Raw genomic sequence first — 17,455 nt, 5'->3', positions numbered from 1 at the left:
ATAGTTAGTTTTTCATCTCTGATCCGCTGTAACCAGTACAGGTAGTCCACGACTTGTGAACGACGCGCTAATACGAACAGCATGATTTCTGTGTTTCCATGGGAACAAGTCAAATTTTTTTTGATTCAGGATAAGAACAAACCTACAGTCCCTATCTCGCTCGTTAACCGGGGACTACCTATACACTAACCAACCAGAATCTTAATACCTTGAAGGATACCAGAACCAAGGCAATACTACCTATGGTAATTTGTGAGCTTACCTCCTCCTGTCAAGATTTTTCAAGAAGTTAGAGGGACCAGAGGGAACAAGGAGGGGTATGGACAATGTACAGCGAACTACAAGTCCCATGAGGCATTGCAATACTCTGACAGCTCTAAGCACAACTTAGGGAGGCAGAGGCATGATGGGATTTGTAGTTTTGTCACAGCTGGAGTGCCAAGGTTAGCCATCACTGGCGTATGTGGATCCCGCATGCACACAACTCTGTGCTTACCTTAGCTAGCTTTGTGGGTAACGACAGAAAAGGGAGTAGCAAACAGACCTTCTGAGATTTGTAGTTCTCCAATAAAGTGTTGTGAATTCCTGGGCCGGCTCAGCTATGCACCTCCCTGTAATTCACTACAACTGGGGATGGTCAATAAGATATGCTAATAATCTCAAACGTTCTAATTTTATACAAATTTATGCAGTTTAGAATCCAATCAAATGCAGCGGCTGCTCCATTTCCAAACTGCAAATAATGTCATCAGTATGGACTTCTTAGTACAGTGGAAGCTTGGATTGTGAGCATTATTCATTCTGGAAACATGCTTGAAATTCAAAAGAGGAACGGTCGCGAAAATCTTACAATTTGTAAACACATAACAAATAAGAAGTACATGTCTTCCAGAGTAAAATGAGCCATAAATTACTTCTATCCTATGTTGCTGTCACTTAGGGCTCGTCTCCATTAGTGCGGCGTGCGGCTCGCAGACGCACGCCGCACTGAGCGGGATCGCAGGCGAATCCCATGAGCCGTGCCATGCACTGCTATGGGATTCGCAGCCTCCGCGGCGAATTCTGCGGGGGGGGGGGGGTTCCGGCCGAATTGCTCCCGCAAGCGATTCCGCCGCGGCCCCGTCATCACCTATGGCAGAGTTTCCTCGTGCAAATCATGTGCGGGGAAACTCTGCGAAATCGCCGTAATGGAAACGGGCCCTGAGGGCCTGTACACACTGCTGCGCTTGCGTTGCGTTTTTAAAATCGCAAGGTCTTTTGAAAAAGATTGAAAATCGTGATGACTTGTACACACTGGTGCAATGCGTTTTTTTGAAAACCGCAATCGCAGTGCCTGCTGCGCTTTTTTAAGCGCAGCGCTTGAAAAACGCATTAAAAACTCATGCGCTTGCGTTCTTGCCTGCGTTTTTCAGAAGTCAGTATCCCAGAAGACTCTGCAATTTCCTGATTCCTTTTGAAATGTAAACTAGAAAAAAAAACAAAGGATTCTTTAGCCAATCAGCAATTACAAGAAAAACACAAACGCATCAAAAACGTGCGTTTTTAAAACTACATGCACTTGCGATTTTAAAAACGCATGCGCTTGCGATTTTCAGTGTGTACAGGCCCTTACAGTAGGTAGTAGAAATCTGACATTACCGACAGATTTTGGACTAGTCCATTTTCTCATAGGGGGGGGGGGGGGGTTCTCAGTGTTTTCTTTATTTTTTAAAAGCACTTAGTGAATGGCAGTTGCTCCGTCCAACAGCCAAAATACTGTGCAGCAAGCAGGGAGGCTGGCCAACAACTTTGCATTAATATTTTTCAGGGAATGTCTTAATAATAAAGGCCATGCTGAGAATCCCCCATGAAGAGATGGACTAGCCCAAAACCTGTCGGTAATGTCAGATTTCTACTACCTACTGTGAGTGACAGCAACATAGGAGAAAAGTAATTTATGGCTCATTTTACTCTGGAAGAAGTGTACTTCTTATTTGTCTGTGTTTTAAATTTTAAGACTTTTTGCAACAGTTCCTCTTTAAAGCATATAGAGAGAGTGAGTGTGTCATTGTTCAGTCCCTGCACTCAGATTAAAGGATACCAGAGCCCAAATGAAGATGAGAAACTGTAGGAGCAGTCATGTATAATGAGCTGTCCTAATGCTCACCGCTCCCCCTGTTCTCCATTCTGCCCCTCCGCTGCCTGTAATTGCCCTCTGGCCCCCTCTTCTGGTCAGCCGGGTATCACTGCCCCTGTGCTGGCCAGGCTGCTCGTGTCCTACAGAGCACCACTAAAAATAAATATGGCAGCATTCATATCACTCACTTCAAGTAGCTTGTGTACTAATCAATGCAGTAAAAAGCTGCACAAGTGTCCCCTTGCAGCTCCTGTCCAATAGACAACCTCCCCTAATCTTTATTACATACGAAAAGTTTCTAGTGATCCCTGGTTCCTGTTCATTTTATCCCTCCCCTCCCCCCCCCCCCCCCCCCAGTTCTCGGTGAGTATTGTTGGTTTCAGTGACGTGATCGCATGCAGTGCGATATGGCTTGCTGTAGGAGCAGAAGTGAAAGTGAAAGCCTGGCTGTGACGCAGTGTGGGCGGGGCAGGTGGTGGCCGTAATCAGAAACCAGAAGAACCACAAACGTCACCCTTTCTGCCAGGCAAATCTCTCTCAGCATTACTGACTGCTTCCAGGAACACACAGGGCGTGGCAGCTCTGGGCTGTTGTACTGGGGAGAGATTCCTAGCCAGGGTGTGTGTGTGTGTGTGTGTGTGTGTGTGTGTGTGTGTGTGTGTGTGTGTGTATAGTATGTGTGTGTGTGTGTGTGTATAGTATGTGTGTGTGTGTGTGTGTGTGTGTGTGTGTGTGTGTGTGTGTGTGTGTGTATATAGTATGTGTGTGTGTGTGTGTGTGTGTGTATAGTATGTGTGTGTGTGTATAGTATGTGTGTGTGTGTATAGTATGTGTGTGTGTGTGTATAGTATGTGTGTGTGTGTGTGTGTATAGTATGTGTGTGTGTGTGTATAGTATGTGTGTGTATATAGTATGTGTGTGTGTGTGTGTGTGTGTGTGTGTGTGTGTGGTGGGGAGCTGCAGCAGCAGTGATCCGGAGGGCTTCTAACTCCTTGCACAACAGCAAGGAGGCAACCTGGCATCAGGAGGAAGGACCGATACCAGGTCTCGTGCTGTGGCTCCACCCCCATAGCATACATGCCATTATTCAGACTTAATCTGACAAATTGATCTACATAGTGTAGGGCATGTCCCCCCCCCCCCCCCGAGTGCTATACAGCCTTAATTCCATGCAGGCCATAGCTATGGTGCCACCTGCAGGGGAATCCTTACATTGTCTCTCTCCCTCCCCTCCATCCCAGCCACCGATGATCAGCCACCACTATGCCAGCAGCAGTAACAGCCACTGATTAGTAGCCGCCACTGTGCCAGCAGCAGTAACAGCCACTGATTAGCAGCTGCCACTGTGCCAGCAGCAGTAACAGCCACTGATTAGCAGCTGCCACTGTGCCAGCAGCAGTAACAGCCACTGATTAGCAGGCGCCACTGTGCCAGCAGCAGTAACAGCCACTGATTAGCAGCTGCCACTGTATTAAAAGCACTATGCCTGCATACTGAAAGGGACATGCTAACTGCACACGGTATATGGGTAATTTCCTGTGGAAAGGTTTTATAGATCCCTTGCCCCCAAAATGGCGCATCATCCAAACTGTGGCGATCGGCATAATAGGATTGTTTAACCCGCGCCAGTGGTAAATATAGTCCGACGAGCTGCACGCTTTACTTATTGTACAGGGTTGCCATGATTACCAGACGCTCTAGCGGCAGCCCCCATTGACGCCCTTGCTGCCTGGGTTTCCATGGCAGCACGTCCGAACACAGGAAGTGATGTCACGATTATCACGGAACCTCCTATTCTGTTCGTTACATGCAGCTGATACTGCGGTACACAGAGACAGGGATGCAGGCTGTCTGAAGCGAACACCAATGGGAGATGGGAGATACCTGCAAGGTGTATAACCAAAAGGTAACGCTGCTCTGACTCCTCCTCGGGGGCGGGCAGATATTAATTATCACCCTCATTTAAACCACGCTCCAGAAGCGTTTGGTTAGCTCTGAGATGGGCTGTTGGACGGTTGCAGGGGGACACTCTGTCCAATTGTACAGCTGGTGGGGGGATGTTTTTTGTTGTATATAGCACTTGCACTAGGTCACTTTTCTGATGAAGCCTTTTTGGTGAAACCGGTCTAAAAGCTATAGGAGCACTGTATTGTATAGCACCCATGTAGTTGTCGGTAGAGTTTCTACCCCCTCCTTCCTCTATCTGTGCTGTGAACGCTCATTTGAGCTATTGGGACACTGAAATCGCACACAGTGATCTCATCTGCTTCATCTATTTTTTACACTGTCTACTCGCTATCTGAAGGATAGCGAGTACAGCGGTGTAGAGGGCTAGCTACACTTCACAATGAATGACTAATGAGAGTGTAGGGGGATCAGCATTGACACCCTTTATCATATGCGAGACAGTGTTCACAGCACAGTACCATTGTTACAAAAGTACATGTCGAGACACTCAAGATTGTGGGCTGGAAGCCACTAGAGCGATTTTTTGAGCGTTTAGGGAGCGTGAGAAATCGCTAGCGATTTCCCTAAACGCTCTGCCAATGTAAATGGATGGTGCAAATTCCACAAAAGCGATTGCGATTAGCAAAATCGCAAACCCAGGACATGCAGCATTTTGTTAGCGTTAGCGCTTCAATGTGAAGTATATAAATCGCTGGCGTAATCGCTCAGCAAAACTTGCATGGAGCGATTTTGCTAGCCAAAATTTCACAGGTATAGTGTACCTAGCAGCAATCACCAAAATTTAAGTGTTGTAATACCGGGACAAATAGGCAAATCAGATTTTATTTTTTAACTACAATGGCTGAAAGCTGAGAAATGGTGAATTTTTCTTCTTCTTCCCTGTAAAACGCATATAAAATATAAAATTCTTAGCAAAAAAGTACTGCCCAAAAAAAGCCTAGTTTGTCCTGCAAAAAATATATAGATCATTTCAGTGTGCTAAGTAGTGATAAAGTTATTACCAAATGAATGGGAAGAGCTTTTGAAATGGAAAAAAAAACCTGTGGTAGTAGAGGGGTTAAAGGGGAACTGAAGTAAGAGGTATACGGAGGCTGCCATATTTATTTCCTTTTAATCAATACCAGTTGTCTGGCAGCCCTGCTGGTCTATTTCTCTGCAGTAGTATCTGAATAACACCAGAAACAAGCATGCAGCTAGTCTTGTCAGATCTGAGTTTAAAGTCTGAAACACCTGATCTGCTGCATGCTTGTTCAGGGGCTATGGCTAATAGTATTAGAGGCAGAGGATCAGCAGGGCTGCCAGGCAACTGGTATTGCTTAAAAGGAAATAAGCATGGCAGCCTCCATATACCTCTCTATTCAGTTCCCCTTTAAGATGTAGAATGCATTGCCACAGGAAGTAGTTATGGCAAATTCTAGATTTGCATTTAAGGGGGGGCTTAGATGCTTTCCTTTGCATTGAAAGACATCCATGGCTACAACTACTATAATTCCTGGTGGTTTTGATCCAGGGATTGTATCTGATTGCCATCTGGAATTTTTTCTCCTTTTGGGGCTAATTGGACCATGCCTTGTAAGGATTTTTAGCCTTCCTCTGGATCAACAGGGATATATAAGGGAGCAGGCTGCTGTTGTACTTTATTTTCTGGTTGAACTCGATGGACCAAGCCCCCCCAACTATAACTATCGTCGCGCATTGAGCGCACCCTAGTGGCTGCAGCCCTGAAACACTTGAGTTCGCCAGGAGAAAAGTACAATATAAATGTTCTGTGTCAGCTTTTGTGAGCAGGAGGAAGTGACGAGTAGGGCTGCACGATTTTGGGTAAAAATTGAATTCTGTCAGAAATTGTGATTTCGATTTTTTTCACGATTTTTTCCAAAACAAGATTCAGCTTGTCCTAGTGTACAGTGTCGTGCGCAGCGGGTTTGGGGGGGGGGGGGGCTGGGGTGCAGCGGCATAGCTAGCATAGTAGCCCCAATATAGGGAGTTTAGTTGCCCCAGTGTGGCTAGTATAGTGCTCCAGTATAGCTAGCATAGTGCCCCAGTATAACTAGTATAGTGTCTCAGTATAGATAGTATAGTGCCCGGCAGTATGGGTAGGTAGTGCCTCAGTATAGCTAGTATAGTGCCCAGTATGGGTAGGTAGTGCCTCAGTATAGCTAGTATAGTGCCCAGTATGGGTAGGTAGTGCCACAGTTTAGCTCGTAAAGTGCCCAGTACAGGTAGGTAGTGCCCCAGTATAGCTAGTATAGTGCCCAGTATGGGTAGGTAGTGCCTCAGTATAGTTAGTATAGTTCCCCAGTATAGTGCCCAGTATGGGTAGGTAGTGCCCCAGTATAGCTATAGTATAGTGCCCAGTATGGGTAGGTAGTGCCCCAGTATAGCTAGTATAGTGCCCACTATGGGTAGGTAGTGCGCCAGTATAGCTAGTAAAATGCCCCAGTATAGCTAGTATAGTGCCCAGTATGAATGGGTAGTGCCCCAGTACAGCTAGTAAAGAGCGCAGTATAGGTAGGTAGGTACGCCGTTGCGGCCATGCCCGCGCCTGGCCATGATCCGCTTACCACAGCCGCTGCGCCGTGCCACAGAAGCAGTGCATATTTATGATGTTAATGAGCCGGGCAGCGGGGGGGGGGGGGGGGGGGTGTGGAGAGTTCAGTACAGAGCGGCACACAGCTTCTCCAATCGCTGGATACTGATGGTATGACGGCAGCGGTAGGCGGAGCTGTACTAGAGCGTACAGCTCCGCCTACTACCTCCGTCATTCCATTGCTATCCAGCGATTGGAGAAGCTGTGTGCCGCTCTGTACTGAACTCTCCACCCCCCGCTGCCCGGCTCATTAACATCAATAAATATGCACTGCTTCTGTGGCTTGGCACAGCGGCTGCGGTAGGCGGATCATGGCCATGCGGCCAAGCACTAAAGACCGAAAACCGCCGGATCCAGACGATCCCAAAATAGTCTTCACAGGAACCGCGGTTTCGGTTTAAAACCGAGAAATCGTGCAGCCCTAGTGACGAGAACCATTCTGATGAACAATAAGAGATGTGAATGATTCATTCTACTCTGTAAAGATCAACAGAAACTGATTAACAACATAAATCTGTGTATTATGCAAGGAGCCTCCTCAATGTTTTGTCCAGCAAGCTAGAGACCTCTTTTTTTTCCCCCATAGCATTTTAGTAAGAAGGCTTTTTGGTCCTTTGTATCCCCCTTACACCCTCCTAGATGTTCTGGTTCACCATGAGCATGCTGGGTAATCTGTAACTGTCTATAGAAGAGACAAACAAGTAAAACATTCTTTGCTATACTTACTGTGACAACTGGAGTTCCGCAAGCAATGGTGGTGAACGGAGAGAGGGGGAAACAGAGAAACACATCATGAGTTATAAATGACTTGTACTTTCATACACACATCACAATAAGCAGCACCTACTTGTGCGGCAGTAGGGGTACGCATTCCAGGCCTTCTCGTGAAATACCAGGGAACCTTCCGGGGCGATCATCTTCACAAAACTGGGAACTCGACTGCAAAGCACAACACAGGAGGCAGAGTCAGGTGTAAGAGGCCACAGTGCTGGTCACCAACCAGGGTCTCAGCTACATCCTCTGACCACCACCAGGGGGCAGCACGCTACACTGAGAGCCATCATTTGTCCAGACTAGAAAATGTTTATTTACTGTTATATAGCGCCAACATCTTCCATAGCGGTGAACACAGTACAAAACAAATAGAGGGGGAGCATAGACACACGAGAAGTTCAAAACTCTGTACAACCAGAACATCCAGCAATATAAATGCATACAGTGCACCCGGAAAATATTCACACCATATCACTTTTTCCACATTTTATGTTGCAGCCTTATTCCAAAATGGATTAAGAGCAATCACATGCACTTAAAATAAACCTCCGGACTAAAAATCTACTCAGCAGCACTGAAAGGGCTAGGTGTTTCTTTAACAGTTTCACAGCATCAGAACTTTGTTTTTCTTACCAAAGCATCATTTTTAGCTGCATTTTTAGCTAAGCTTCACCCATCAGAAAACTGCCCAGGCTTTTTTCCCTGATCAGCACATAGGACAGTTGGAACTGTGTCTCATGCTCCCTGTCAGCTCCTTTCCACCAAAAAGATGGCTGCCCTCATGAAGTCAAATATTTGCCTGTTCTTTTAAAACAGGGTGGGTAAGAGATTATATTGCCCATCTATTTTAATTAACATAACTAATGTAACTTAATGACAGCAGGTTTGCTTAGGCTGAAGTTCCTCTTTAAGTATTCACAGCCTTGGCTCAATACTTTGTTTATGCACCTTCGGCAGCAATTACAGCCTCAAGTCTTTTTGAATATGATGCCACCAGCTTGGCACACCTATCCTTGGCCAGTTTCACCCATTCCTCTTTGCAGCATCTCTCAAGCTCCATCAGGTTGGATGGGAAGCCTCAACGCACAGCCAGTTTAAGATCTTTCCAGAGATGTTCAATTATATTCAGGTCTGACCTTTGGCTGGGCCACTCAAGGACATTCACAGAGTTGTCCTGAAGCCACCCCTTTGATATCTTGGCTGTGTGCTCTGAGTCGTTGTCCTGCTAAAGGATGAACTGCCGCCCCAGTCTGATTTAAGGGCGCTCTAGAACAGGTTTTCATTCAGGATGAATCTACACTGCTGCAGTCATCTTTCCCTTTATCCTTACTAGTCTTCCTGTTCCTGCCCCTGAAAAACATCCCACAGCACGATGCTGCCACCACCATGCTTCATTGTAGGTATGGTATTGGCCTGGTGATAAACAATGCCTGTTTTCCTCCAAAACGTGACACCTGGCATTCACACCAAAGAGTTCAATCTTTGTCTCATCAGACCAGAGAATTTTGTTTCTCATGGTCTGAGAGTCCTTCAGGTACCCTTTTGGCAAACTCCAGGCAGGCTGCCACCTGCCTTTTACTAAGGGAGTGGCTTCTGTCTGGCTACTCTACAATACAGGCCTGATTGGTGGATTGCTGCAGAGAAGGTGGTTGTTCTGGAAGGTTCTCCTCTCTCCACCAAGGACCTCTGGCAGATTGACCATCGGATTCTTGGTCACCTCCCTAAGGCCCTTCTTACCCAATCACTCAGTTTAGATGGCTGGCCAGCTCTAGGAGTCCAGGTGGTTTTGAACTTCTTCCTCTTACAGATGATGGAGACCACTGTTCTCACCAGAACAGTCAAAGCAGCAGAATTATTTTCTGTAACCTTCCCCAGATTTGTTCAGAGATAATCCTGTCTCAGATGTCGACAATTCCTTTGACATCATGCTTGGTTTGTGCTCTGACATGAACTGTCAAACTGTGGGACATTATATAGACAGATGTGTGCCTTTCCAAATCACGTCCAATCAACTGAATTTACTGTACAGGTGGACTCCAATTAAGCTGCAGAAACATCTCAAGGATGATTGGGGAGACAGGATTCACCTGAGCTCAATTATGAGCTTCGTGGCAAAGGCAGTGAATACTTATGTACATGTGCCTTCTCAATTTTTAACCAGTTTACCCCCGCCCGTACGTATTTCTCCATCCCTTTTTCCATCCTTTACCCCCAGGGACGGAGAAATCCGTACTTTCCGCGCTCCCGCCGCTGCCCGCGCTCCCGCTCATAAACACGCCGCCGGCCGCCCGCCCGGAGATCAATGAACGGGAAAAATAGTCACAGTACACTAGGAACATAATTTAAACGTTGCAATAACCAGGACATATGGGCAAATAAAATGTGTGGCTTTAGCCACAGTAGCAAGTTTTAATTTAACCTCCTTGGCGGTTATCCCGAGCTAGGGTCGAAGCGGAAAACTGGAGCTCAGAGCGGTAATCTCGACCTCTGCTCGGGGTAACCTCCTGGAGGCTGTGTGCAGAGCAATGCGCGCAGCAGGCGTTATTACATACCTTGCAGGGGATCCCAACGTCGGCCGCCATTCTTCCGCTCCTCCGAAGCTCTGCTTCCTCCGGGTGAGATTGACGGCTGTTGTCATGACGACAGCCGGCAATTGCAGCGCAACCCGGAGGATGGAAGCAAAACTGCAGCGCTGGAGCCAGGGAGGTGAGCGATTGCTGGGGCTGTGCAGAGCTCCCTGACAGCATGATTTTTTCCAGGATTTAGAGTCTGAAAGGATGCAAAAAAATTGCACCGCTTTTAGACCCTAAAATTTGGAAAGAATCATAATGGCAATGGGGTTAAAACTATAATGGCTGACAACAGAGAATGATTTTTTTAGCAATTTTTTCTTATTCTTCCTGTTAAAATGCATATAGAATAAAATAATTCTTAGCATAAAGTACCACCCACAGAAAGCCTAATTGGTGGCGAAAAAACAAGATATAGAGCTATTCAGTGTGAAAAGTAGTGAGAAAGTTATTGGCGAATGAATGGGAGGAGCACTGAAAGGTGAAAAATGCTCTGGTCCATAAGGGGAACACCACCTGTAGTGTTCAAGTGGTTAAAACCACCATTAGCAAGCTGATTAGCATGAGCAGAAGCAGCCCTCTCACCTCTGTAAGTGATAGATCTTGTGAGTGTATTGTCCCTTTTCTCCCTCCCGCTCATAAGGCTCATTCTTCAGCACTTCTATGCCCTCTCCACCGCCTGTGTTGTCCTTGCTGGCTTCAGCCACTGAGAAGAGCTGACCCACCTGGTACTGGAGGGAGGAAACAGAGAGAGACATAAGACATCAGGGCTACAGGAGGCACCTAGAATCATATTCTTATACAGGTGCTCTTAGTTTACTTGCATCTCTTACTGCGGTAAGGCTGCTTTCACAGTGGGACGTTACAGGCGCACGTTAGAGCAGCCTGTAACGCACAGCAATGAAAAATCAATGGGCTGTTCACAGTGCCCACGTTGCGTTACAGTGTAACGAAACGTCTACATAACGTACTGCATGCAGTACTTTACACGCGGCTAAGCCGCGTTAGACGGTTTGCACATGCTGTGTAGGTTTTTTTTTTTTCATTTTATGGGCGGAGAGGAGGCGGGGAGAGACCGCTACGTAGCCAGGCACATGGCTACTTATTATTCACTGCAATTGCAGTGTTTACATCCTGGAGCAGCCGCGGATTGGCTGGCGGGACCACGTGATGGAGAGCTCCGCTCACGTGTTCTCCGCAGTGCCTCCAACAGAGCAGGCGCACCAAGAGCTGCTTGTAACGCGGCTCTTGGTAGTGTCCTGCTCCAACACCACCAGGTGTAGCGTTAGGGGCACGTTATGCGACCTCAACGTCCCCTCTAACGCAACGTCCTGGTGTAAAAGAGGCCTAAAACACACATCTGAATACAGCTCTGACCTCACTGGACATGTTGGGCCTCAGAGGAAGCTGTTGCAACAAGCCGTGAAAAGTGCTTTAGCCCCTATCACAAAGCAAAAATTACAGAGACATTGGCTCAAAACTCACAGATAGCTAGCGACTTCCATACGAGGTTACAGGTTCATGGCCCTATGAGCAAACCTAAGATAATCTGTTCTCAGGCTTTTTATCCTCTATCAGACGTGTCCAATCGTGGACACGCCCATTGTATGTATAGGATGCGGAGGCATCCACCATTAGCATAGGGACCCCTCTGGATTGGCCTTGAAACAGGCTTAGGGGGCTTAATCCGTGGTGATAACAGCTGCCGATATGATTAACGCACCCCGACAGTGCGCCCCCCATGCAGTGTAAAAGGCTCACCTGTCTGTCGGCAGGACTCCTGGCCTCCCCAGTGTCTGGCGTCACAGCGAGTGTCTGTACCACGTCACGATGGCACATATGGTGAAATCCTACATGAAGCAAGACACACGGTGCAGGCGCGTGCAGTGACGCCAAGCACGGTAGGAGGCCAGGAGTCAGGGCAGCGAAGAGGTGAGACTTTAAAGAGAAACTGTGAGCAAGAATTGAACTTCATCCCAACAGTAGCTGATCCCCCCTTTCCCATGAGAAATCTATTCCTTTTCTCAAATGGATCATCAGGGGGCGCTGTATGGCTGATATTGTGGTGAAACCCCTCCCACAGTGTGATGTCAGGACCATGGTCGTGGCAGTTTCCTGTCTGTGAACCTCATTGGATTGTGGGAAATAGCCGTTTACAGCTGTTTCCAACTGCCAAAAAAGCAAGCAGCAGCTACTTCCACTGACATCACCTGCCAGCAGTAAATTTGTCACCATGCGATGAATGTCAGAATGTAAATCAGGGAGAGGAAAGATTTTACAATGGGCAAACACTGACTAAATCACTTATACATAATTATTGTAAAAATGAAGCACTTTATTACATTATTTTCACTGGAGTTGTACACACTTGGAGGGAGGCGGTGGCTCTATGAAATTTATTAGAAATCACCGGGCAGTGTGTGAGCAGGAAAGAGATCAGAAATGAATCTAATGGTCGATCTACCCCATACAGCAAAGGAATGTATGGGAACCTTAACAGCCTAACCTGGGTTGAGCACAAGGAGGGCTCCCTGTTGGAGATAGATCAATTAGATGCAAATCATTTTAGGTTTGCATGGAGCTTGGAAACTGGCCATGTACATTTGCTACTGTACGCGATTGGCACAAATCAAAGCTGGGTACAATCTGCATGCAAGCCAGAAGTATCGGAATCTCCGCTCCCTATGTGATACGACCTCAGGTTCTATCCTAGGATTGGCACAACATAGAGAGCAAGCAATAAGACAGGTTCTCTTTATCCCTCTGCCTGGACATTACCATACTTCATACAGACACAGATAGGAGCAATACGGCACGGAGGGGTCAGGACATACGCTACAGGAAGCAGGAAGTTCCCATTTTTGTTGTAACTTTGTGATTACGCAATTCTAGTCTTGTGTAACCCAATCAAAAAAGCGTAAAGCTTTTGTACACCAGCACTTACCTCTTCTACAGATATGGGCAGACGGACACGACTGCGAGGGGAGAAAACAAAAACAGCATAAGGATCATGGCAATATAAACAACACCCCAATACTGTCAGAATAAACTACACCCCAATACACACCACATGGGACCCAAATCTATAGCGGATCCATTGGAACTTTATGCCCCTCCACGCACCCTCCGCTCTGCCAGCAAGATGAAGCTGGTTATTCCCAGGATACACCTAACATTTGGTGCTCGGGCCTTTTCCTATGCAGCCACTACTCTATGGAACTCACTTGCACAATCAGTGCGAGAGGCTTCTTCTCTGGACAGCTTTAAAAAAACTGACCTCTTTATCCTAGCCTTGGAGACTGCATAATGCAGGGTCACAGCGCTTTGAGTCCCCAGGGAGAAAAGCGCTATAGAAATATTATTATTGTAATACCGGCAGAATAAACTATGCCCCACCACTGGCAGAATAAACTACGCCCCACTACTGGCAGAATAAACTACGCCCCACTACTGGCAGAATAAACTACGCCCCACTACTGGCAGAATAAACTACACCCCACTACTGGCAGAATAAACTACGCCCCACTACTGGCAGAATAAACTACGCCCCACTACTGGCAGAATAAACTATGCCCCACTACTGGGATGTGTAGTTTCCCAACAATTGGAAGAAAAACACTAGGACATATAGTCTCCGAACACCTAGAAGGGGATGCTGGGACGTGTAGTCTCCCAACAACTGGAAGAAAGTAATGCCTAGTACACACCATACAATTTGCTGTTATGCTGGGAATACACGGCTCATAGATTTGCGCTCGATTCCACGCCCAATCGTTTTTCGCGTTCCATTCTGAGGGTGATTCTCTTATCTTTTGCTAATTTTTCTTATCTTTTTCCATTGTCTCCAGTTCAGAATCGAGCGAGGAAACGATCAGGCGGGAGATCGGACGTGTCGGAAATTATCAATTGAGCCATCTGAATGGCTCTATATCAAGCCGTGTATTCCCAGCATTATGCTGGGATTACACATTACGTTTTTTGCGTTCGACTCTGCACGCGATCTAATAGCCATTCGATTCTCTTAACTTCCACTCGTTTTTCTTATCTTATTTCCATTCACTTCTATGAGAAATCAAGCAGAAAAGAATCAAGCGGAACATCGGACATGTCGGAATTTTATCATCAAAGGCATCTATCGGAACGATTCTTCGCAAAAAACGTAACGTGTAATCCCAGCATTAGGTTTTCTGTTAGATTTAAGGTGTGTACACACGCACCACTACAGAGAACAACGGGTCCATCAGCCCATCCCGCTCAGCGGATTGCTCAGAAACAGCCTTATCAGTCCGCCAACAGCGCGTACACACGCGCGCGCTACTGTCGCCTGAAAGTCCGCCCAGCGGGAGGGTCTGACGGACCAGTCATTGGCGGCCGTAGTGCGTGTATGCACCTTTATGCTGGGAATACATGGTTAGATTTGTCTTATCAATCGAGCCGCTGATGGCTCGACTGATCATTTCCGACGGGTCCGATACCCCGCCGGATCGATTCCGCGCTCGATACCGGCGGGCAGAACAAAAGAATAATAGGAGCGGAAGATAAGAAGCTGCCCGCTGGGACGAGCGGGTAACGATCCGGGAGCCCGCGGGGAAGCGCTGGAATCTGTCGTGCGGCTCGATTACACGGTACCGTGTATTCCCAGCATTACAGAAAAATCTAAGGAAATTGTATGGTGTGTACTAGGCACAGTCTCCCAACAATTGGTAAAAGTTGATGGTGGGACAGGTAGTCTCCAAACAACTGGAAGAAAGGAGTGATGAGACGGCTCATCTCCCAACAAATGGAAGAAGTTGATGCTGGGACGTGTAGTTATGCAACAAATGGAATAAATGGGTGCTTGGACAGCAGTTTAACAACAGAAAGAGGGGCTAGTTTTCTTCCAGAAGAGGAAACGGACAAAATGGGTCTGGTGTCAGTCCACCAACAGGAAGAAGATGCTAGGTCAGGAGGTCTCCAACCAATAGGAAGAAGGGGATGCTGATATTTATTTTCTAGCAGAAGAAAGGAGGGTCTAATGGGTCTGGTTCCAGCTAATACAAAAAAACGAAAATCGGGGACATGCGGTCTCCAAGCACCTGGAAGGTGAGACCGCTGGGACAGGTGGTCCCCCAACAAAAGACTGCTGGGGTATGTAGACCTGCCAACACCTGAAAAGTGGAATTGCTGGGACATGTGGTCCCCCAACACCTGAAGGTGGGACTGCTAAGACATGTGGTCCCGCAACACCAAGAAGGTTAGACTACTGGGACTTGTGGTCCCCCAACAGATAGGAGAGACTGCTGCGGCATGTAGCCCCCCCACCTCCCACCAAACACCTGAAAAGTGGGACTGCTGGGACACGTGGTCCATCCCCCCCTGGAAGGTGGGACTGCTGGGGCATGTGCCCCCCCCCCCCCCCCAACACCTGGTAGGAAGGAATGCTGAGACATGTAGTCCCCCAGCACCTGGTAGGAAGGAATGCTGAAACATGTAGTCCCAACATCTGGTAGGAGGGAATGCTGAGACTTGTGGTCCCCCAACACCAGGTAGGAGGGAATACTGAGACATGTGGTCCCCCAACACCTGGAAAGTGGAATTGCTGGGACATGTGCCCCCCCCCCCCCCTGGAAGGTGGGACTGCTGGAACATGTGGCCCTCCCTAACACCTGGAAGGAGGAACTGCTGAGACATGTTTCCCCCCAACACCTGGTAGGAAGGAATGCTGAGACATGTAGCCCCCCAACACCTGGTAGGAAGGAATGCAGACATGTAGTCCCCCAACACCTGGTAGGAAGGAATGCTGAGACATGTAGTCCCCCAACACCTGGTAGGAAGGAATGCATAGACATGTAGTCCCCCAACACCTGGTAGGAAGGAATGCTGAGACATGTAGTCCCCCAACACCTGGTAGGAAGGAATGCTGAGACATGTAGTCCCCCAACACCTGGAAGGAATGCAGAGACATGTAGTCCCCCAACACCTGGAAGGAATGCAGAGACATGTAGTCCCCCAACACCTGGTAGGAAGGAATGCAGAGACATGTAGTCCCCCAACACCTGGTAGGAAGGAATGCAGGGACATGTAGTCCCCCAACACCTGGTAGGAAGGAATGCAGAGACATGTAGTCCCCCAACACCTGGTAGGAAGGATTGCAGAGACATGTAGTCCCCCAACACCAGGTAGGAAAGAATGCAGAGGCATGTAGTCCCCCAACACCTGGTAGGAAGGAATGCTGAGACATGTAGTCCCCCAACACCTGGTAGGAAGGAATGCTGAGACATGTAGTCCCCCAACACCAGGTAGGAAAGAATGCAGAGACATGTAGTCCCCCAACACCTGGTAGGAAAGAATGCAGAGACATGTAGTCCCCCAACACCTGGTAGGAAGGAATGCTGAGACATGTAGTCCCCCAACACCTGGTAGAAAGGAATGCAGAGACATGTAGTCCCCCAACACCTGGTAGCAAGGAATGCAGAGACATGTAGTCCCCCAACACCTGGTAGCAAGGAATGCAGAGACAATCAACAACTAGCAGATAGGAATTCCAGGACAGGCAGTCAGAGGCACTGGACGGGGGAATTCAGGGACTGGTGTTCCTCCAGCTGGAGGGGGGGGATGCTGAGACATGTAGTCACTCAGCACCTGGATTACAGAAACTCTATAAGTGGCCCTAGATAGCACTTTGCTCTGCCACAGTGACAGATCAATACCGGCTGTCAGAGAAACACCCCACCCCTCCCCCCGGCTGTGCTGACAGCAGCCCTGCCCATGCCGCCCCAGCACTGTCACCCCGAATCCCAGCCGCCCCCCATCCTCCCCGGGTCACTTACTACTCCTTAATGAGCACCATCCTTCCCTCCCTGCGCCGCTCTGGCCCCTGGAACACAGGCCGGAAACCGGAAGCCGCCCAGACTCAGCCAGGAGGAGGAGGAACGCATGCTTCTGCCGGGTGGAGGGAGCCGGCGCGACGCTCTGACGTCACCCCTTCTGCGACTGAATCTGAAAGCGCTCTATCTCCGCTCTGGTTGTTGGGCAACTACTTGGGAGGGCGGAGTTCAGGAAGGGCGGGGTTGTGTACTGATTACTGAGCTCCGTGACGTGTGGAGCAGCCAATGACGGCCCAGGGCGCGGGGAGAGAAGGGGCGGGGCCAATAACTGCATAGTTTCCTTGGCCGAGTTCCTGGCTATATATGTGCTTACTTCTGCTGCTCTTTTCCCTGCTGATTGTCCATATGTGTGCTGGATAGGGGCAAACCCCTATTTAAGGGATGTCTCCCTCAGCCACACAATCCAGTATACTAATATGGTAGGACATCATGCTGGGTACACATAATGCAATTTCCCGTCAAAACAGACTGACAACGGGATCGCTCAGGAGCAGTTTGGATACAGATAATAATGAGGACAGCTGACATAAGTAATAAAGGGGAAAGTGAAGCATTCACACAGCAGGGCACA

General features: G+C 48.0%; 1 protein-coding gene across 1 annotated transcript in view; it reads right to left on the bottom strand.

Moving 5' to 3' along the window:
* LOC137525462 (phosphatidylinositol transfer protein beta isoform-like) overlaps window positions 1-16,946 on the bottom strand; it is a 32,594-nt gene extending 15,648 nt beyond the window's left edge. The window contains exons 1-5 of the mRNA XM_068246560.1: window positions 16,828-16,946; window positions 12,963-12,993; window positions 10,604-10,749; window positions 7,522-7,613; window positions 7,401-7,408 (exon numbers count right to left, since the gene is read on the bottom strand). Coding sequence (XP_068102661.1) covers window positions 7,401-7,408; window positions 7,522-7,613; window positions 10,604-10,749; window positions 12,963-12,993; window positions 16,828-16,847 — 297 coding nt within the window. The 5' untranslated portion in view covers window positions 16,848-16,946. The remainder of the gene's footprint in view (window positions 1-7,400; window positions 7,409-7,521; window positions 7,614-10,603; window positions 10,750-12,962; window positions 12,994-16,827) is intronic.
* Window positions 16,947-17,455: the final 509 nt, after the last annotated feature.

Source organism: Hyperolius riggenbachi, chromosome 7 (assembly GCF_040937935.1).
Source record: "Hyperolius riggenbachi isolate aHypRig1 chromosome 7, aHypRig1.pri, whole genome shotgun sequence".
Taxonomy (NCBI): domain Eukaryota; kingdom Metazoa; phylum Chordata; class Amphibia; order Anura; family Hyperoliidae; genus Hyperolius; species Hyperolius riggenbachi.
The sequence above is the reverse complement of the archived record's forward strand: the minus strand, read 5'-3'. Positions and strand labels throughout refer to the sequence as shown.